The sequence below is a fragment of the Pongo pygmaeus genome, chromosome 19 (assembly GCF_028885625.2).
Source record: "Pongo pygmaeus isolate AG05252 chromosome 19, NHGRI_mPonPyg2-v2.0_pri, whole genome shotgun sequence".
Taxonomy (NCBI): domain Eukaryota; kingdom Metazoa; phylum Chordata; class Mammalia; order Primates; family Hominidae; genus Pongo; species Pongo pygmaeus.
Genome location: NC_072392.2, coordinates 45300465 through 45322983, shown reverse-complemented (window position 1 = coordinate 45322983; position 22519 = coordinate 45300465). Strand labels below are relative to the sequence as shown.

The 22519-nt window shown below is 42.0% G+C and overlaps 1 protein-coding gene across 3 annotated transcripts in view; it reads left to right on the top strand.

The window, feature by feature from the left end:
- The window catches only part of NUFIP2 (nuclear FMR1 interacting protein 2), a 39545-nt gene that overhangs the window by 7877 nt on the left and 9149 nt on the right, over positions 1–22519 (top strand). Inside the window, exons 2-3 of one of the 3 annotated variants that reach the window (XR_010124644.1) lie at positions 201–2396; positions 14826–15340. Coding sequence is in view for 1 of the 3 variants with exons in the window: in XM_054458774.2 (XP_054314749.1) it covers positions 201–1925; positions 20220–20252 (1758 nt within the window). In the remaining 2 variants the exon portion in view is untranslated. Of the gene's footprint in view, positions 1–200; positions 2397–10822; positions 11901–14825; positions 15341–20219; positions 20253–22519 lie in introns of those variants that run through there. The other 2 variants (XR_008495156.2, XM_054458774.2) reach the window with 2 other exon arrangements.

Sequence of the window (22519 nt, the reverse complement as noted above, 5' to 3'; positions counted from 1 at the left end):
TGCTTAGCATTTCCTAGTCTGTAAAATGGGGCTGACAGGTGTCTTCTCATAGAGATGTGAAATAATATAAAGCTACAGCTCATAGCATAGTGTCTAGCATACAGTAAATAAACGGTTCTTAAATGTTAGGTATTAGTGTAATTTACGTGTTGTGATTTTTTTTTTTTTTTTTAATAAACCCTTTTTTTTCCCTCCCCTAGGCTATGGTGAACTAAACGGTAATGCTGGAGAAAGAGAAATATCTTTAAAGAACCTGAGTTCTGATGAAGCCACCAACCCTATATCCAGGGTCCTCAATGGCAACCAGCAAGTTGTAGACACTAGCCTGAAGCAGACTGTAAAGGCCAACACCTTTGGGAAAGCAGGAATTAAAACCAAGAATTTCATTCAGAAAAACAGTATGGACAAAAAGAATGGGAAGTCTTATGAAAATAAATCTGGAGAGAATCAGTCTGTAGATAAGTCTGATACTATACCAATTCCAAATGGCGTGGTAACAAATAATTCTGGTTATATTACTAATGGTTATATGGGTAAAGGAGCAGATAATGATGGTAGTGGATCTGAGAGCGGATATACAACTCCTAAAAAAAGGAAAGCTAGGCGCAATAGTGCCAAGGGTTGTGAAAACCTTAATATAGTGCAGGACAAAATAATGCAACAAGAGACCAGTGTCCCAACCTTAAAACAGGGACTTGAAACTTTCAAGCCTGACTATAGTGAACAAAAGGGAAATCGAGTAGATGGTTCGAAGCCCATTTGGAAGTATGAAACTGGGCCTGGAGGAACAAGTCGAGGAAAACCTGCTGTGGGTGATATGCTTCGGAAAAGCTCAGATAGTAAACCTGGTGTGAGCAGCAAAAAGTTTGATGATCGGCCCAAAGGAAAGCATGCTTCAGCTGTTGCCTCCAAAGAGGACTCGTGGACCCTATTTAAACCACCCCCAGTTTTTCCAGTGGACAATAGCAGTGCTAAAATAGTTCCTAAAATAAGTTATGCAAGCAAAGTTAAGGAAAACCTCAACAAAACTATACAGAACTCTTCTGTGTCACCAACTTCATCTTCATCATCTTCATCATCTACTGGGGAAACTCAGACCCAATCATCAAGTCGCTTATCCCAGGTCCCTATGTCAGCGCTGAAATCTGTTACTTCTGCCAGCTTTTCTAATGGGCCTGTTCTAGCAGGGACTGATGCAAATGTTTATCCTCCAGGGGGTCAGCCACTGCTAACTACTGCTGCTAATACTCTAACACCCATCTCTTCTGGGACAGATTCAGTTCTCCAGGACATGAGTCTAACTTCAGCAGCTGTTGAACAAATTAAGACTAGCCTTTTTATCTATCCTTCAAATATGCAAACTATGCTGTTGAGCACAGCACAAGTGGATCTGCCCTCTCAGACAGATCAGCAAAACCTGGGGGATATCTTCCAGAATCAGTGGGGTTTATCATTTATAAATGAGCCCAGTGCTGGCCCTGAGACTGTTATTGGGAAGTCATCAGAGCATAAAGTGATGGAGGTGACATTTCAAGGAGAATATCCTGCCACTTTGGTTTCGCAGGGTGCTGAAATAATTCCCTCAGGAACTGAGCATCCTGTGTTTCCCAAGGCTTATGAGCTGGAGAAACGGACTAGTCCTCAAGTTCTGGGTAGCATTCTAAAATCTGGGACTACTAGTGAGAGTGGAGCCTTATCCTTGGAACCCAGTCATATAGGTGACCTGCAGAAAGCAGACACCAGTAGTCAAGGTGCTTTAGTGTTTCTCTCAAAGGACTACGAGATAGAAAGTCAAAATCCTCTGGCCTCTCCTACGAACACTTTGTTAGGCTCTGCCAAAGAACAGAGATACCAGAGAGGCCTAGAAAGGAATGATAGCTGGGGTTCTTTTGACCTGAGGGCTGCTATTGTATATCACACTAAAGGTAACTCGTTTGTTTCCTATACAAAGATTTTTATTGGCCAATTTAGTGTATTGTTTATATTAAGAGAATTTTAAGAGAATTAGTTGTTCATATTAAGAGTATTTTAAGAGTGACTGTGGATAAGCAGCTGGCGTCAAACTAATTCAGGGTCCTTGGAACTAGTATGATTAAAATTCAGAAGAAATGTTCACTTTTCCAACTTAAAAGGATTTTTAAAAATACAAACATAATTGACCTACCTGGTTCAAAGAATAGAAGTGAGGAGAACTTGCTTAAAGGTGTTAATGTTATATTTTCTCTTGACCGAGTGCTTGAAAAAAAATTTTATTGAACATATGTTCTCCTTCCTTGGCTTTTTTGTCTTTGCCTTTTTGTTTTGTGTTTTTTTTTTTCTTTGAGCGGAGTCTCACTCTCTTGCCAGGCTGGAGTGCAGTGGCGTAATCCCAGCCCACTGCAACCTCTGCCTCCCAGGTTCAAATGATTCTCCTGCCTCAGCCTCCTGAGTAGCTGAGATTACAGGCACGCACCACCATGCCCAGCTAATTTTTGTATTTTTAGTAGAGACGGGGTTTCACCATGTTGGCCAGGATGGTCTTGATCTCTTGACCTTGTGATCCACTCACCTTGGCCTTGATCTCTTGACCTTGTGATCCACCCACCTTGGCCTCCCAAAGTGCTGGGATTACAAGTGTGAGCCACCACACCCAGTTTATTTGTTTTTGAGACAGAGTCTCACTCTCTCACCCAGGCTGGAGTGCAGTGGTGCGATCTCGGCTCACTGCAACCTTCGCCTCCTGGGTTCAAGTGATTCTCCTGCCTCAGCCTCCCGAGTAGCTGGGATTACAGCCATGCACCACCACACCCAGCTAATTTTTGTATTTTTAGTAGAGAACGGGTTTCACCGTGTTGGCCAGGCTGATCTCAAACTTCTGACCTCGTGATCCACCCACCTTTGCTTCCCAAAGTGCTGTGATTACAGGTGTGAGCCACCGCGCCCAGCCTCTCCTTTGCTTTTTATATCGTATGCATCTTTATTAGTGAGCTCATTTAATAGTTCTAATTTGATTAAAATTAGTAGAAACACTGTTTTTGAAGAGGAGTCTTATGATAAGTCTTAGAAGGAGTAATGGATGCCAGTTTGTAACTGGAAAATAAGTTAGACAAATTACAGTGTCAGGTATGATTGGCATAGTTGAGACCAGGCTCTTGGGATTCTCGTTTTCATAGCCCTAAAGCCCAAGCTTAAAGGGAACTAGGTATCTTTTCAAGTTTCACGCTAATAACTTTCTTTTCTTTTTTTTTTTTTTTTTTTTTTTTTTGGGATGGAGTCTCACTCTTGTCGCCCAGGCTGGAGGGCAGTGGCGCAATCTTGACTCGCTGCAACCTCCGCCTCCCAGGTTCAAGTGATTCTCCTGCCTCAGCCTCCCACGTAGCTGGGATTACAGGTGCCTGCCACCACGCCTGGCTAATTTTTGTATTTTTAGTAGAGATGAGGTTTCACCGTGTTGGCCAGGCTGGTCTCAAACTCCTGACCTCAGGTGATCCACCTGCCTGGGTCCCCCAAAGTGCTGGGATTACAGGTGTGAGCCACTGTGCAAGGCCTCATGTTAATCACTTTCTTAGAATGTGGTTTGTGTCTTAAAGAAAAATTCGCTGTATGGCATAACTGTACTCTAATCCTTAGAGCAAATAATGAGGTTTAACGATGATGTTTATATCTTGCTTTTGAGAACAGTGGGTTTCAGTCTTCCATCTTTCCTACCTCTTCCTCCTTTCTCTAACAGAAATGCATACTCCGTGCATGCATGTACACACTTAATACATAGTGCACGTTCCCATTTTAACAGTGGCTCATTTAGGCAGTGACTTGCAATTGCAGGGAAAGGGGACCATACCAGATTGTGGGAATTGGGTAATTACCATATTCTCTCTGGAATAAATACTGCCTCAGGGATGAATAACAAAGCGATTTATGTGACTTTTAAGCAAATTTCCTAGTCTGCATACCTTTCCTTAACTGCAAGCTGGAAGACATTGAGTATAATAAATAGATGTCCTTTTAATATCATTTTACTTCCTTAAAAATGGAAGTAGAATTGCTTAATGGAAGTTTAGGAATCCTCACTGATAACATTTACCTGATTTCACTTATTCTCCAGCTCTGCTCTTTGGAGGTAAATATAGGAGTTGGTTGTTTTTAGGAATATTAGGGCAAAAAGATAAATGCTTCATTTTTTAAGATATGTATTATACATTAGTTAACCTCTGCCAGGAGAGTTGGGTTTTTTGGTATTGTTTTCTGTGCCGTCTGCCCTCTAGAGACTATTACTGGAAAATGTTTACCGAAGTATTTTGCACTGGTGATCATTGTGTGAGCCTGAGAGGATATCTGGTTGTGTTATGTTCTCTTACCACCTCCAAAATATTGTGGGAGGCCCAGTGTGGTGGGTCATGCCTGTAATCCCAGCACTTTGGGAGGCCGAAGTGGGAGGATCACGTGAGCTTAGGAATTTGAGACCAGCCTGCGCAACAATGTGTAGTCCCAGCTACTTGGGAGGCTTAGGAGGGAGGATCACTTGTTCTTGGGAGATCCAGGTCTGCAGTGAGCTATGTTTGCACCACTGCACTCAAGCCTGGGCAACAGAGTGAGACCCTGTCTCAAAACAAAACAACAAAATGTGTGGGATATGTTCCATTAGGTAACTGGTTAATAGCTTTTATGTACAATTTCTATTATGTGGAATTGCAGGCCATTTTTAGATGGGAATGTTAACTTGAATTTACTCTTTATGCATTTTCCCTATCCATGGGCTAACTGAATATGAAATCAGTGGTATTTAGATAAGCTGAATACCCGTATATGGGTGCAGTTATATTTAGTTTTGCTGGTATTAATGAAAAAATTTGCTTTAGGTAAAGTGTCATCTTGAGTTTTGTATTTGGACATGATTGGAAATTAATCAGATTGGCATCAAAATTTTTAGCCCTCTAGAACAATAAATAATACTCAGTTCAATTATGTTTCAGAGTAGCAAGTTCTTTGAATTCCTGCCAAATGTTGATTGGTCCATTAGTGAGTGATCCATTGGCCACTCATTTTTCTTTACTTGAATTATATTTGAAGATATTTTATAAGTGAAGGCTTTTTTTTTTTTAAAGTTAACTCTAAAAGAAGTAATAATCAGTTGGACTACTGGAATATCCTTTAAGAACATATGTATTATTTTCTTTGTGCTTTAGTGTAGTTTTCAAATGTTCAGTAGTAAGCTCTAAGTGAGTAGTTGAAGTTGGGCTTAGAATTGGAAGTTCTCTGCATTTCTCCTGACTTCAAAAATAAGCCCTTCAGCAACTTAATTTGGAAATAGTGGGTAAGAGAGTTCGTTGTGTCACTTCTTTAAGAATGGTGTGCTATTTATTTAATTTATATAAAGAAAGATGTTTTTATTTTTATTTTTTGGTGTTTTTTTTTTTTTGAGATGGGATCTTGCTCTGTTGCCCAGGCTGGAGTGCAGTGTCACAGTCTCGGCTCATTGCAACCTCTGCCCCCTGGGTTCAAGCGATTCTCCTGCCTCAGCCTCCTGAGTAGCTGGGATTACAGGTGCACGCAACCACGCCTGGCTAATTTTGTATTTTTAGTAGAGACAAGGTTTTACCGTGTTGGTCAGGCTGGTCTCCTGACCTCGTGAGCCACCTGCCTTGGCCTCCCAAAGTGCTGGGATTACAGGTGTGAGCCACTGCACCCAACAAAGAAAGGTGTTTATTTGACTCAAGGTTTTGGCAGCTGGGAAGTCCAAGTGCATGGCGGCAGCTTCTGGCAAGAGCTTTTTTTTATACAGGAAGTTTTTAGATTAAGCAATTACTTGGAACCTTAAGCGTACTATGGATTTTTAAAAATTTGAGTGTTAAGTACAATTGAGGGTATGAAGTAAACATACAATAGAGCATAAAAAGGGGATTTGTGCCGGGTGCGGTGGCTCACACCTGTAATCCCAGCACTTTGGGAAGCCGAGGAGGGTGGATCACGAGGTCAGGAGATCGAGGCCATCATGGCTAACACGGTGAAACCCCGTCTCTACTAAAAATACAAAAAATTAGCCAGGCGTGGTAGCGGGTGCCTGTAGTCCCAGCTACTCGGGAGACAGGCAGGAGAATGGCGTGAACCCGGGAGGTGGAGGTTGCAGTGAGCTGAGGTCGTGCCACTGCACTCCAGCCTGGGCGACAGAGCAAGGCTCCTTCTCAAAAAAAAAAAAAGTGGCGGGGTTGGGGGGGGGAATTTGTGTGGATTCTAATTCTTGGGATTTTCCTTTTAGCTGTTTTATTTGTTTTTTGTTTTTTTTTTTAAGAGACAGGATCTCATTGTCACCCAGGCTGGAGTGCAGTGGCACTGTCATAGCTCATTGCAGCCTGGAACTGGGCTCAAGCTCTCCTCCTTCCTCAGCCTCCTGAGTAGCTAGTACTATAGGTGTATGCCACCATGCCTGGCCTCTTTTAGCTTTTTATGTATGTTATATGTTATGCCATTAACTTTTTTTTTTTTTTTTTTTTGAGACAGGGTGTTGCTGTGTTGTTGAGGCTGGAGTACAGTGGTGTGGTCATAGCTCACTGTAGCCTTGAGCTCCCGGGCTCAAGTGATCCTCCTGCCTCAGCCTCATGAGTAGCTGGGACTGCAGGTGTGCACCGCAATGCCCAGCTAATTTTTTTATTTTTATTTTTTTGAGATGGAGTCTCGCGCTGTCGCCCTGGCTGGAGTGCAATGGCGTGATCTTGGCTCACTGCAACCTCCGCCTCTCAGGTTCAAGCGATTTCTCCTGCCTCAGCCTCCCTAGTAGCTGAGATTACAGGCATGAGCCACCGTGCCCCGCTGCCCAGCTAATTTTTGTATTTTTTTTATATATATATACACACACATACATACATACATACATATACATATAGTGACGATGTCTGCGTATTTTACCTAGGCTGGTCTTGAACTCCTGGTCTCAAGGGATCCTCCTGCCTCAGCCTCCCAAAGTGCTAGGATTACAGGTGTGGGCCACCATGCCTGTCCTAACTTTTCTTTTCCTTATTTTTTTTATTTTTTATTTTTGGAGACGGAGCCTCACTCTGTCACCCAGGATGGAGTACAATGGTGTGATCTTGGCTCACTGCAACCTCTGCCTCCTGGGTTCAAGCGATTCTGCGTCAGCCTCCCGAGTAACTGGGATTACAGGTGTGTACCACCGTGCCCAACTAATTTTTTTGTGTTTTTAGTAGAGACGGCGTTCCAACATGTTGGCCAGACTGGTCTTGAACTCTTGACCTCAAGTGCTCCACCCACCTCCGCCTCTGAAAGTGCTGGGATTACAGGCATGAGCCACCACACCTGGCTGTGATGGCTCTTTTTTAACAGACAGGGCCTCACCCTGTGACTCAAGCTGGAATGCAGTGGTACGATCCTAGCTCACTGCACCCTTGAACTCCTGGGCTTAAGGAATCCTCCCACCTCAGCCTCCTGTGTAGCTGGGACCATAGGTTCGCGCTACCACCCATGTGGTCTGGGCTGGTCTGGAATTCCTGCCCTCAAGTGATCCCTCTGCTTCAGCCTCCTTAAGTAGTGGGATTACAGGCATGAGCCACTATGCTTAGCTTGTGATGGCTTTTAGTGTACATACCTGGGACATATAACTGTGCCTTCTTAAAAGTAGTTATCTCAGAATGGTTAGCAAGCCTCTCTTTGACTTGACTTTAAAAGCTTTGAACACTAGATCCTAACTTTTTGAAGTAAACTTTTGGTTTTGAAATGGTTGAAAGTCATTTGAAGCCAAGTCTTTGGAAATAATAATTGATATGAGTTGTGTGTTTGGTCACAATGCCAATTTAAACTGGGTTGATCTGTCTTACATGGCTGTTATGGCACTGAAGGATATGAAGCATTTGAAATGCTGACATTTTGGAATATTCATTTAAAAATAGGCTGGGGCCGGACATGGCTCACACTTGTAATCCCAGCACGTTGGGAGGCCGAGGCGGGTGGATCACCTGAGGTCAGGAGTTTGAGACCAGCCTGGCCAACATGGCGAAACCCCATCTATGAAAATACAAAAATTAGCCAGGCATAGTGGTGCAGGCCTGTAGTCTCTGCTAATTGGGAGGCTGAGGTGGGAGAATCGCTTGAATCTGGGAGGTGGAAGTTGCAGTGGGCTGAGATCACACCACTGCACTCTATCCAGCCTAGGAGACAGAGCAAGACTTCACTTCAAAAAATGAAAATAAAACTAGTCTGGGTACTGTGGCTCTCGCCTATAATCCTAGCATTTTTGAAGTGAGGCAGGAAAATCACTTGAGCCCAGGAGTTTGAGATCAGCCTGGGCAACATAGCGAGTCCTGATTTCTACAAAAAAATTTTAAGCATTAGCTGGGCATGGTGGCATGTGGAAGCTGAGATGGAGGATATCACCAAGCCCAAGAGGTCAAAGATGCAGTGAGCCATAATCATGCGGTTGCACTCAAGGTTGTGCAACAGAGTGAGACCCTGTCTCAAAAACATGAAACAGTTGGTATTAAGCAATTGCTTACAGATCTGTGTTGAGGTAGATTAATATGGCACCAATTTGGGTAGACTGGAAGCCATTTTTCTGTTGACTAGATCAGTTTCTTGGAATAGTGCAGGCAGGGGTATAATAAAGGTCTTCTGCTTTGTATTTTCAACCATGTAAATATGATCTGAATTTTTAAAAACTATTTTTTTAAAAAGCTTTTGGATTGGGAAAGGGCATAAGGGAACAGATAAGATTACATAACAAGATTTGGGAAACAGGATATGAAGAGACAAATTATGATTAATCCATAAAATTGACAGGTACTAGGTGTACAGTTTGGACATTTGTTCAAAGAAGGATCTGAATATTAAATTTTCTAAACACAATGTGAATAAGTATTTTATGTTTACTGCATTTTATTGCAGTTGCTTCTTGAATGCCTATTTGACATCACAGCTGTCTTTCTAATAATCTTATTAATGTGCGCCTGCAAATTTGACAGTTTTAAGATTTGCCTTGGTTTTAGCCCTGGCTGGATTCCCTAGATTTGGAAAGGATACCTGTTTATGAGGATATAATAATGTGGGACATATAGGAATGAATATAACAAATAATTCCTAATATGGGATAAGGTCCCCTTTCTCCCAGTGAGAGAACTCATACTGGCTGTTTAGCACCTATACTGACTGCTTGATGTTTCATGATGTCTGCTTTATGAATACAGTAGTAATAAATTCACCTTGATACTGGTGAAAGATCACTTGTAAGGAATTTTTGGAAGTAATTAACTTCCAGATTTCACTAGCTTAAGTCCTGAGTGTGAGGGAAATAACCATCTATGCCGTAAGAAGAGCAGACACTGTTACTATAATGATAGTAGCAAAACCAGAAATTGTTTATTACTATCATAGTAGTAGCAGTTTCATTCCAAGCAACTTTTACCCTTATAAAGTACATGGGGGGCCGGGCGCGGTGGCTCACGCCTGTAATCCCAGCACTTTGGGAGGCCGAGGAGGGCAGATCACAAGGTCAGGAGATCGAGACCATCCTGGCTAATACCGTGAAACCCCGTCTCTACTAAAAACACAAAAAATTAGCTGGGCACGGTGGCAGGCGCCTGTAGTCCCAGCTACTCGGGAGGCTGAGGCAGGAGAATAGTGTGAACCCGGGAGGTGGAGCTTGCAGTGAGCCGAGATCGCGCCACTGCAGTCTAGCCTGGGGGACAAAGCGAAACTCCGTCTCAAAAAAAAAAAAAAAATAATAAAGTACATGGGATTAGAATAAGTAGAGCAGTAGAAAGAGAAAAATGACAAACAACTTGAGTTCCGAGTTTCTGTTTAGGAGTAGTCTGGATAATTCTTCTTATCCTGGTTTGTTGTAGCTTCAGAGAAGAGTTCATTAAGGGGTCTACTGAAAAGGTGGTGACTTCTAACTACCTTAATTCAGAATTACTTGAAAACATGCTGTATTTCTTTTTCTTTTCTTTCCCTTTCCCTTTTTGACGGAGTTTCACTCTCGTTGCCCAGGCTGGAGTCCAGTGGCGCAATCTCGGCTCACTGCAGCCTCTGCCTCCTGGGTTCAAGCGATCTCTTGCCTCAGCCTCCTGAGTAGCTGGGATTACAGGCTTGCATCACCACGCTCGGCTAGTTTTGTATTTTTAGTAGAGACTGAGGTTTCACCATGTTGGTCAGGCTGGTCTCAAACTCCTGACCTCAGGTGATCCACCCGCCTCGGCCTCCCAAAGTTCTGGGATTACAGCCGTAAACCACCGCACCTGGCCTGAAAACATGCTGTATTTCTCTCTGGGTATTGTCAAACTGAAAAAGGGTGGTAGAAATTTCTGACAAGCTTCTTTGTAAAAGAATAGGCACAAGTATGGCAGACTGGTTAAGAAAAAGGAAATCAGAATAGCAAAACATGGTGTAATAACCTGTAATCATCCAAAAAATGGGCAAATCTGAATTAGGAGGGGAAAAGCAGAATTTTAATTTACCATGTCACCATCCTTGCTGAATTTTACAGAATTTGATCCAAAATGTCTTAATAAGGGATTGGAAGGCATGATTAGTGATAAATTGATTTGGGGGTTCTCAGTTGTAGGAGTCAGTTTGTTTGGCATTATGTTGATTTATTATCTATCTCTGGTGGAGCCATTTAATTTAGATGTTAATTTTTAAAAGATGTTCTAGGTTCAGGCGTGGTGGCACATGCAAATCCCAGCATTTTAGGAGGCTGAGGTGGGCAGATCCCCTGAGGTCAGGAGTTCAAGACCAGCCTGGCCAGTGTGGTGAAACCCAGTGTCTACTAAAAATACAAAAATGAGCCGGGCATGGTGGCACGCGCCTGTAGTCCCAGCTACTCCGGAGGCTTAGGCAGGAGAATCTGTTGAACCTGGGAGGCGGAGGTTGCTGTGAACCGAGATTGTGCTTTTGCACTCTGGGCGTCAGAGCAAGACTGTCTCAAAAAAAAAAAAAAAAAAATGTTCTATTAGCTGAGACAATAGTATTATTCATTTTAAAAATAAGCTTCTGTTACCTTTAGCCCTTTTAGCTTCAGTCTTTTTCCTTGAGGGATTTAATAATTAAATGCTGTATCTGTTCAGTTTGACTATATGAAATTGCTGTTTGTGTAGGTCAGAAGAAGTTGAGTGTGAGCAATGCCAAATGGGTCTGCCTAATACTGTTTACGGTTATATTATTACTTCCTGGCTGACTTATGAATAGTATTTGTTCAAATCAGTATCTACCTATTGCACCAAGCCCTGTGGGAAGCAGTAGTGATAAATAGATGAAAGGTAAGAGTTTGTGTCATTAAGAAACTTGGTCTAATAGTGAAACATATGGAAAGAAATGTATTACTATTGTTGGCTGGGCACAGTGTCTCACACCTATAATCCCAGCACTTTGGGAGGCCAAGGCTGGCAGATCACTTGAGGTCAGGAATTAGAGACCACCCTGGCCAACATGGTGAAACACCCATCTCTCCTAAAAAAATGTACAAAAATTAGCCAGGCATGGTGGCGTGTGCCTGTAGTCCCAGCTACTCAGGAGACTAAGGCAGGAGAATCGCTTGAGCCTGGGAGGTGGAGGTTGCAGTGAGCCAAGATTGTACCAAGTGTAATTGGAACCCCTAAGATGGGGGCAGGGTGAGGGAAGGGCAGTCAGGATTCCGAAAAGAAGTGGGCATTAGTCTGTTTATTGTGCCTGGAGAGTAAGATTACTTTAGGTGGAGGAAATAATAGTGTTTGAAGATTGCCAGCCATTCAGTTTGTTTAAAGGAAGGTGAATGGTACAAGTTTAAAGTCCTTTAACTTAGTTATCTAATTAATCTGTTGATGTACTAGCTATTGTGTCAAGTGCTAGGAGACACAAATTCAATTTCATAGTGCTGGTAGCTTTTGCTGTAGGTAGTGAGAATCCATTGAAAAGTTTTGAGCAATGTGGTCACTTTCAGATGTATATACATATATATATATATATATTTGAGACGGAGTCTCACTCTGTCTCCCAGGCTGTCAGTGCAGTGGCACAATCTTGGCTCACTGCAACCTCTGCCTCCTGGGTTCAAGCGATTCTCCTGCCTCAGCCTCCTGAGTAGCTGGGATTACAGGCACGCACCACCACTCCCGGCTAATTTTTGTATTTTTAGTAGAGACAGGGTTTCATCATGTTGGTCAGGCTGGCCTCGAACTCCTGACCGCAAGTGATCTGCCCGCCTCGGCCTCCCAAAGTGCTGGGATTACAGGTGTGAGCCACTGCACCCGGCTGTCAGATTTACATTTTTAAAGGAAAAGAGCCAGGTTGTAGAAGACAGAAAGTGAGGCCTGAGTAATGGCAAAGGAGGCCAGTTAAAAGGCAACTGCATAAACGTTCAAAAGATACTACTGCTTGAGCCAGGGCAATGACATTGGGCTTGAGAAAAAGAGATAGATGACTAGAAAGTTGCAAGTGTCTTAACCTTTGGTTAAGATTTACCAGAGTTGAACATTGCCTCTGTAAATTCCTTAGTTTGAATTTCCTTGACTCTACCCACTCTTATATCCTATACCTTTACTATAACCCTCCTGGGGTCATTCTCTGTTTCTCAAATGTTGTTTGAGTTCCCTTTTCATGTTACATCAATTTCCCTGGATAATCTCGTCCAGTTCTGTTACTATATATACTAGGCTTAAGACTTCTTCAGAGGCCGGGCGTGGTGGCTCACGCCTGTAATCCCAGCACTTTGGGAGGCCGAGGCAGGTGGATCACCTGAGGTCAGGAGTTCGAGACCAGCCTGGCCAGCGTGGTGAAACCCTGTCTGTACAAAAAAAATACAAAAAATTAGCCGGGTATGATGGCACATGCCTATAATCCCAGCTACTTGGGAGGCTGAGGCAGGGGAATTGCCTGAACCCAGGAGGTGGAGGTTGCAGTGAGCCAAGATCGAGCACTCCAGCCTGGGTAACGAGTGAAACTCCTTCTCAAAAAAACAAAAAAAAACTGAGTTCAGACCATACATATTCCATATCATCGCTGCAATTCTGTGTATATTAAATTGAATTCATTCTCTTCCAAAACCTGCTTTTTCTTTCCTGTTCTTAGTGAATTAGCGTTAACCCAATTTTTTGTCATTAGATGATATGGACCATTTCTCTAAGATGTCCATTTTTTTCTTTTCTATCTCGCATACTGTCTTCATCTCTTCTTAACATTTATTGGGACTCTGAATATTATTGTCACTTCATCTGTTCTGTTAATTACCTGGAAGAATCATCACTATTTAGTACAATAACCTTAGATTTCTTCAGTGGCTTCCCTTCACCTATATAATGAAATAACAAACTTTACTTCATATGTAGCATTTTACTCTGTCCCCTGAATAATGTTCGTTCTCTAAATCTCTCATTCTTAGTGACTTTGTGAACCATAGCATCTTTGTTGTAACCACTCAATACTTGGTTCTGCATTATAGCTCAAAAGCAGTCATAGATGGTACATATACAGTGGATGTGGCTGTGTTCAATTAAAACTTCTTTTGTTTTTTAAGACATGGTTGTCTCACTTTATTGCCCAGGCTGGAGTGCAGTGGCATGATCATATAGCTCATTGCCTCCTTGAATTCTTGGACTCAAGCAATCCTCTTGCTTCAGCCTCCTGAGTAGCTGAGACTACAGGCATGTGCTGTTAGCACACCCAGCTAGTTTTTAAATGTTTTGTAGACATAGGGTCTCGCCATCTTGCTAAGGCTGGTCTCAAGTGATCCTCCCACCTCTGCCTCCCAAAGTGCTGCAATTACAGGTGTGAACCACCACAGGCCCTCATTAAAACTTTATTTGCAAAAACAGATGGTGGATGGTAATTGTTTGTTCACCCCTGCTCAAACATACCTTGTTAAAGCACACACATACCACCGACCTTTGTTCGTTGCTGATGCTCCTACTGATAACCCACCCTCCCAGTAAAGTTGCTTACTAGAGTAAGCTCACAGCGGGCAGACTCTTTGGTTTTGCATCTATACCCTGAGCTGGTGAGTAGTAGTTTTTTTTCATACCCTGAGCTGGTGAGTAGTATTTTTTTTTCAATCAACTTGGAATTAAGAACTTGTGGATAACTGGACATTTCGCTATAGGAAGCATTGTGATAGGGAGGTATTATGTAGAAAGTCTGCTCTAGGAAATGGAACATTAACTTTTCATTTGAGTGGCATAGCTAAATATAAGTGTTGATATAAAGAAATTTCAGATTGGGTGGTGGTAGTGGTTTAAAATACAGAATTTTAACAAAATTGCCTACTTGTTATATCTTAAGAGCAAAAACTTCTACTTAGGTTCTATTAGGTCTAATTGCCTACTTGGGTATATCTTAAGAGCAAAAACTTTTACTTAGGTTCTATTAGGTCTGGCCCTGTGGGCATTTCTCAATAAACATTTGCATAATTAGATGCTGTGATCACTCTTCAAAAAGAACTGGCAAGTTAGATTTTGTGCTGTGTGTGTGTGTGTGTGTGTGTGTGTGTGTAGAAGAGAGCAGTGTTAAAAGATCAAGGCTGGGCGTGTTGGCTCACGCCTGTAGTCCCAGCACTTTGGGAGGCCGAGGTGGGTGGATCACGAGGTCAGGAGTTCCAAGACCAGCCTGGCCAATATGATGAAACCCCATCTCTATTAAAACTACAAAAATTAGCTGGGTATGGTGACGTGTGCCTTTAGTTCCGGCTACTTGGGAGGCTGAGGCAGACGAATCGCTTGAACCCGGGAGGCAGAGGTTGCAGTGAGCCAAGATCTCATCATTGCACTCCAGCCTGGGTGACAGAGTGAGACTCTGTCTCCAATATATATGTATATATATTAGCTGGGCCTGGTGGCGTGTGCCTGTAATCCCAGCTATTTGGGAGGCTGAGGCAGGAGAATCGCTTAACCCAGGTGGTGGAGGTTGCAGTGAGCTGAGATCGCACCACTGCTGCTCTTCAGCCTGGGCAACAGCAAGACTCTCAAAAAAAAAAAAAAAAAAATCAGTTACTGAGGTTGACCATCCCAAATCTGAGAATCTAAGATCCAAAATGCTTCAAGATGCAAAATTTTTCAATACTGACATGATGTTCAAAAAGGAAATGCTCCTTGTCCAATAATATAATGGAAACATTCCAAAATCTAAAACACTTCTGGTCCCAAACATTTCAGATAAGGATACTCACCTTGTATGTGTATGATGATTTTGTATAATTCAAATTGCCTTCTTTAGCCTTCTTTATACTATTCACTTGTTTTGCTTCTCAGGGATAGTCAAAACATTAAATCACACAAATGAGGGGCCAGGCGCAGCAGCTCACGCCTGTAATCCCAGCACTTTGGGAGGCCAAGGCGGGCAGATCACAAGGTCAGGAGATCGAGACCATCCTGGCTAACACCGTGAAACCCCGTCTCTACTAAAAATACAAAAAATTAGCTGGGCTTGGTGGCATGCGCCTGTAGTCTCAGCTATTCGGGAGGCTGAGGCAGGAGAATGGCATGAACCCTGGAGGTGGAGCTTGCAGTGAGCCGAGATAGCGCCACTGCACTCCAGCCTGGGTGACAGAGCAAGACTCTTGTCTCAAAAAAAAAAAAAACACACACAAATGAACACATTTCATATTTAAAATCTGAATTGAGATTTTTGTAACCTAAAAGAGGACAGAATGTAATGTCAGCCCTTTCCTATGTGTTCTATCGATAATGTCATTTCTTTCTTTTTTTTTTTTTTTTTTTTTTTGAGGCAGTCTCGCTCTGTTGCCCCAGCTGGAGTGCAGTGGCGTGATCTGGGCTCACTGCAATCTCTGCCTCCCGGGTTCAAGTGATTCTCCTGTCTCAGCCTCCCAAGTAGCTGGGACTACAGGTGCCTGCCACCACGCCTGGCTAACTTTTTTGTGTTTTTAGTAGAGATGGGATTTCACCATGTTGATCAGGCTGGTCTTGAACTCCTGACCTCAGGTGATCCACCTGCCTTGGCCTCACAAAGTGCTGGGATTACAGGCGAGAGCCACCGCGCCCGGCCATGTCATTTCTTGTTAGTCTTGTTAAGGTTAAGCATAGCATCATGCAAATGCTGTTTGATTCATTTTCCCTTTCTGATCCTAACCTTGTTTGAGTTTCAGGGAAACTTTTAAATTTTGATCAAGTAAATGAAGTTGCTAGTAGTCAAAGAAGTAATTAATATTAAGTAACAGGAAGGGAAATTGCATTCACTTCTTTAGTTCAGCATTTCTGATAATGCTGATTTCTTTTTTTTTTTTTTCTTTTTTTGAGACGGAGTCTTGCTCTTTCACCCAGGCTGGAGTGCAGTGGCATGATCTCGGCTCACTGCAACCTCCGTCTCCGGGGTTCAAGCGATTCTCCTGCCTTAGCCTGCTCAGTAGCTGGGATTACAGGCGTGCACCACCGTGCCTGACTAATTTTTGTATTTTTAGTAGAGATGGGGTTTCACCATGTTGGCCAGGCTGGTCTCGAACTCCTTACCTCGTGATTTGCCTGCCTCGGCCTCCCAAAGTGCTGAGAGTACAGGTGTGAGCCCCACCGCACCAGGAATATGCTGATTTATTTCCTTGCTAGAAGCTTGGCTTGCTTCATAGCTAGTTTTATAGGTACATCATACATCCCTATTTCCTCTCAGAAGTCATGATCAAACTCACTACTCTAGAGCTCACATTTAAGGGTAATAACATTTTATCATAAATCATTTTTAAATGTATAGTATTTGAGTAAAATCTTAAGCTGCAGTAAAGAAGTATCTTCAACTTGGGTGTTTGCAAATAGTTGTTTTGCCTTCTTTATTCTAAAATATGTATGTTTGCTTTGTTTTTAAAGCAGTGTTGTTACTGTGACTTTGAAGTATATTCTCAAAAAAAGGGGGAAAGTGCAGGGACAGGTTGAGTTTCCAGTGGGGAAGAAAAAAGGAAATGTTACTTATAGGTGGCTAACATAAAAAGTTGGATTAACTTTTTTTCTTTTTTTTTTTCTTTTTTAATAATAGAGACAGGGTCTCCCTATGTTTCCCAGGCTGGTCCCTCAAGTGATCCTCCTGCCTTGGCCTCCCAAAGTTCTGGGATTACAGGTGTGAGCCACTACACCCGGCCAATTTTTTTTTTTTCAACGTATGACTAAACATAGATTTATCTTTGCAGTAGACAAAATGAATATAAAGTTATTACTATATACAAAATTCTTCAGGAATTTATTTGCTACAAAATATGAAATTTCTGTGCTTTAACTAAAATAAAAAATATTGGTTGTATTGGATCAATTTTTTTTTTGCAGTAGGTCAACCAAGAGAGAAGGCTTATATTTGGACTTTTAAAAATAGGCCATTCTGAAATCCAGAAATTTGTAAGATAATAAAGACCATTTAACTGTTCCTCATTGTTTGAAACTAATGGAATAAGAAATTATATTGGAGTGATAAGTGTGATTTCTGTGACTAGAATTCCCGAGTGTCATCTTTTTTTTTCTCTTTCTCCAGATTAGATTGATTATAGTTCTCCCCTTTTTAGACCTCTCGAGAAAGGGAATTTTCCTGCCTTTCTTTGGATAGGTGTCTGCGCAGAGATTTGATGGACATGCCATACAACTAAGCTTGGACAATTGGCACCTTTACTGCTTACTCCCAGATTTGGTTTAATCACTGTGATCTCTTGAATGGGATTTTATCTGGATAATTATCTTGTTCATCCTGAATTATTAATTGATCCCAGTATATGGATCTGACAAATTTTCAAAAAGCTGAGAGTACTGTAAAAAATATTTTTTAAAAGTGCCAGGCTTGGCCAGGCGCGGTGGCTCACACCTGTAATCCCAGCACTTTGGGAGGCCGAGCCGGGTGGATCACAAGATCAGGAGTTCGAGACCACCCTGGCTAAATGGTGAAGCCCCATCTCTACTAAAAATACAAAAAATTAGCCAGGCGTGGTGGCAGGCACCTGTAATCCCAGTTACTTGGGAAGCAGAGGCAAGAGAATGGCGTGAACCCGGGAGGCGGAGCTTGCAGTGAGCCGAGATCACGCCACTGCACTCCAGCCTGGGTGACTCAAAAAAAAAGTGCCAGGCTTGGTGGCTGAGGTGGAAGGATTGCTTGAGCCCAATAGTTAAAGACCAGCCTGAGCAACATAGCAAGACCCCATCTCTACAAATGGCATGTGTCTGTGGTCCCAGCTACCTGGGAGGCTGAGGCAGGATCACTTGAACCCAGGAGATTGAGGCTGCCGTGAGCCATGATTATGCCACTGTACTCCAGCCTGGGCTATAGAGCAAGACCTTGTCCCCCTGTGCAAAAAAAAAAATGGTTTTTACACAGAGTTTTAATTTTTGCTAGGGGAGTAGGGAGAGAGATAGGAATGTGATTCTACCATTTCCTGCCCCTGTTTATACACATACAATCAGAAAGTAATCATTTTACATCTGTGTCTTATTTTGTCCTACAGAGGGATTATGTTGTGCCTTAACTGTAACCCAAGTCTAGATGTATCCCATCTTAATGAGTTTCAGTTTTACTTTTCTTTAATAATTAATTGCTGTTAAATTGAATGTAGTTACACATAATAGTTAAGCAGGGTTAAAATAATCTTTTTGTCCTTTCAAAATGATAGTTTTATTACCACAGAAGACTACTTATCCTTAACATTTGTTATGTTCATTTCTATTACTAAGTAGTTTGTGTTAATCTCCAGATAGAATATTTCCTTTCAAGGTCCAATTTTTGTTTCTTCTGTAATAGTCAATTACTGTTGACTGTATATAGCCTCCTGAAGCTTTCATGTATCACAGGTAGAGTTTTTAACTGCATTCTCTGTGCATGTCACTGTAATTTGTGCATGTACATAATTTTCTTATTTTAAGATGCCAAACTAAGCACATTGTAGACATTTTGGATGAAATTAGAACAAACGATTATGTGCCATTAATAATAGATGTGGATTGGCATTCTGACCTTAAAGGTTAAAATAAGAGGTGTGGTTAGAGCTGGTCGTGGTGGCTCATGCTTGTAATCCCAGCACTTTGGGGGGCTGAGGTGGGCGGATCACTTGAGGTCGGGAGTTCGAGACCAGCCTCACAAACAAGGAGAAACCCCGTCTCTACTAAAAAAAAATATATACAAAATTAACTGGGCATGGTGGCGCATGCCTGTAATCCCAGCTACTCGGGAGGCTGAGGCAGGAGAATTGCTTGAACCCGGGAGGCGGATGTTATGGTGAGCCGAAATCGCGCCATTGTGCTCCAGCCTGGGCAACAAGAGTGAAACTCCGTGTCGGGGGTAAAAAAATAATAATAATAAATAAAAATTAAAAAGAGGTGTGGTTTAGAGGTTAGAACCACTTGCCTGAATGGTTAAACTAATTAAACATCAATTTTAATTAGTCAAATTTGTTGAATGCTTTGTTCAAAAAATTTCGGCACCTTATTGAGGAGTCAGTGGATTACCAAGAAATACTTGGTGTTTTTTAAATAATGATGAGCTGTTATGAGAAGTATTATCTTATCTGTAGCATGTGTCTTGCATATCCTTGCAATTTGTGAAGACAAAATTATTCTGGCAGTTTGGTTTCAGATTATAATAATCTACATGACACTTAAGAATTGTAAGAGCCAGCGGGGCTGGCACAGTGGCTCGCGCCTGTGATCCCAGCACTTTGGGAGGCTGAGGTGGGCAGATCACCTGAGGTTAGGAGTTCAAGACCATCCTGGCCAACATGGTGAAACTCCATCTCTACTAAAAATACAAAAAATTAGCTGGGCGTGGTGGCGGGCACCTGTAATCCCAGCTACTCGGGAGGTTGAGACAGGAGAATTGCTGGAACCCGAGAGGCGGAGGTTGCAGTGAGCCGAGATCGGGCCACTGCATTCCAGCCTGGGCAACAAAGAGTGAAACTCAGTCTCAAAAAAAAAAAAAAAAAGAATTACAGGAGCCAGGCTCACGCCTGAGGCAGGAGGACCAGCCTGGGCAACAGACTCTGTCTCTACCAAAAGAAAGAAAGAAAAAAAATTAGCTGGGTGTGATGGCATGCGCCTGTGGTTGAGAAGCTGAGGTGGGAGGATAACTTGAGCCTGGGAGTTTGGGGCTGCAGTAACAGAGCAAGACCCGGTCTCTTTAAAAGAAAAAAAATTTTAGGAAAATATGAATGCTTTGTCTGAACTTCATAGAATTTTGCCATTTTCAACCCTACCTCCAGTCTGGCAGTAATCAGTCTAGGATTTTTAGATTTAAAATGAAAAGCATCGCTTCAGACTTTGCTCACCAAAACTTAGTATGTAATTCTCTTTTTTTCTTTGCAGAAATGGAATCTATTTGGAATTTGCAGAAGCAAGGTAAGAATGATTAGATTACTTAAAATATCACTAATAAGTAACCACTGGACATTATTTTTGGGTGGGATTAACAGATGGGTGGTAATTTACCAAATAGACTTTGTATTTTGAGTTATTTAATAACTGCAATCAAAAGGCACTAGCAGCTGGGCAGGGTGGCTCATGCCTGTAATCCCAACACTTTGGGAGGCCAAGGTGGGAGGATTGCTGAAGTCCAGGAGTTCAAGACCAGCCTGGGCAGCATAGCCAGACCCCATCTCTATTTTTTAAATTAAAAAAAAAAAAAATGTAGGGCCAGGCGCGGTGGCTCATGCCTGTAATCCTAGCACTTTGGGAGGCTGAGGCGGGTGGATCACCCGAGGTCAGGAGTTCAAGACCAGCTTGGCCAACATGGTGAGACCCTGTCTACTAAAAATACAAAAATTAGCTGGGCGTGGTGGCAGGCGCCTGTAATCCCAGCTACTGGGGAGGCTGAGGCAAGAGAATAGCTTGAACCCAGGAGGCAGAGGTTGCAGTGAGCCGAGATTCTGCCATTGCACTCCAGCCTGGGCAACAAGAGCGAAACGCCATCTCAAAGAAAAAAAAAAGATAGTATTAAGAGTGAATATGAAAAAAGAAAACAGCAACAAAAAGACACTACCATACTGTAAGTGAAAAAAACAGATGAAAGTATTATTTACCTACTAGATGAAGATATGAATGATTTTTTTCCCCTCCTGATTATGAAAGTAAGACAAGCCATAAATGTTATTAATGTAGGAAACCAACAAGAATAAGTATTTCCACTTTTGGCTAGTTTTTCTCTGTATTTGTGTGGTAGACAACAAATAGCCTAAGAATTGAAATTCATAGTTCCAAAAAATATTAGCTGTTATAGGAGCCTTATCTGGGCTGGATATTCTCTGAAAAGATGGTTAGAAATTAAAATAGATTATCCTAATTATTGTGTGCCTTCCTCCTGAATATATTAAAATATGATTATTGTGGAATACATGAAATAAAGTGAGAGTTTTGTAGTAGTCACAATAGATTTGGGTTTTTAGAGCCATGTAACTGAATTGTATCCTATTCCTCATTTACTTTGCTAATTAATATAAGTGAATTTCAGATGGATGTGAAATTCCTAGAATTTCAGGACTTGAAATGTGCAGAAATTCTCTTATTTTACATATTAGGAAAGTGAGGCCCAGTGAGGTTCCTGTGAACTAGAAAGTGGCAGGACTAGAATGTAGGTTCCACTGATTTCCCAACATTGCTCTTTCTTCTGGAGTTACTTTCTCTGTATCTTACCAAACAAATGAAAAAAACATAGACTAGAAAATACACCCTGCAGGCTGGGCACGGTGGCTCATGCCTGGAATCCCAGCACTTTGGGTGGCAGAGGCAGGTGGATCACCTGAGGTTCAGGAGTTCAAGACCAGCCTGGCCAACATGGTGAAACCCCATTTCTATTAAAACAGTTAGCCAGGCATGGTGGCACATGCCTGTAAATCCCAGCTACTAGGGAGGCTGAGCCAGGAGAATCGCTTGAACACGAGAGGTGGAGGTTGCAGTGAGCTGAGATCACGCCATTGCTCTCTAGCCTGGGCAACAAGAACGAAACTTCGTCTGAAAAAAGGAAAAGAAAATATACCCTGCAAAGTAGACCTACCTGTCTTTACTGTAAAATGGCCGTTAACTCTTAGGAATGAGCATCTTCTTCATGGCAGATTTCCAGTAGGTGGCCCTAGGAGTCCCAGAAAGGATATTATATTATCTCTGGACTAAACTAGATTGATTCTTAGCTGAAGTGGACTTGAGTTTTTCTGATATTATTTTCAGGCCTTTAAAATTTTCCATTGGGTGACCAGTTGTATTGACTTGGCTTTTTTTTTTTTTAAAGCATGTATACTTGAAAAAGTTCTTAGGATAGGTGGAAATTATATATGTGTGTGTGTATATATATATAATATAATAAAATAATATATAATAAAAACAGTGCCCCTCCAGAAGAGGGGAGCACACAGCTAAATAGTAAGAATTTAGAATAACCCTGGAGTCTTTTTCCAGACACATTCTAACAGTTTTATGTTTTGAATCTGAAAGATCCATAGTCTTTTGTTAGTGCTGAGAATAAAGGCTGATGTTACTATGGGAAATTGAGTAAGCCTTGATTAGGACTGAATTGGTAGTTTTGCTAATTAATTTAACGTCAAGTTTTTGGTGCCAGGTTTTACTTAGATAGTTCCCACACTGGTTAAAATAAATTTTGACTTCATTGCTGAGAA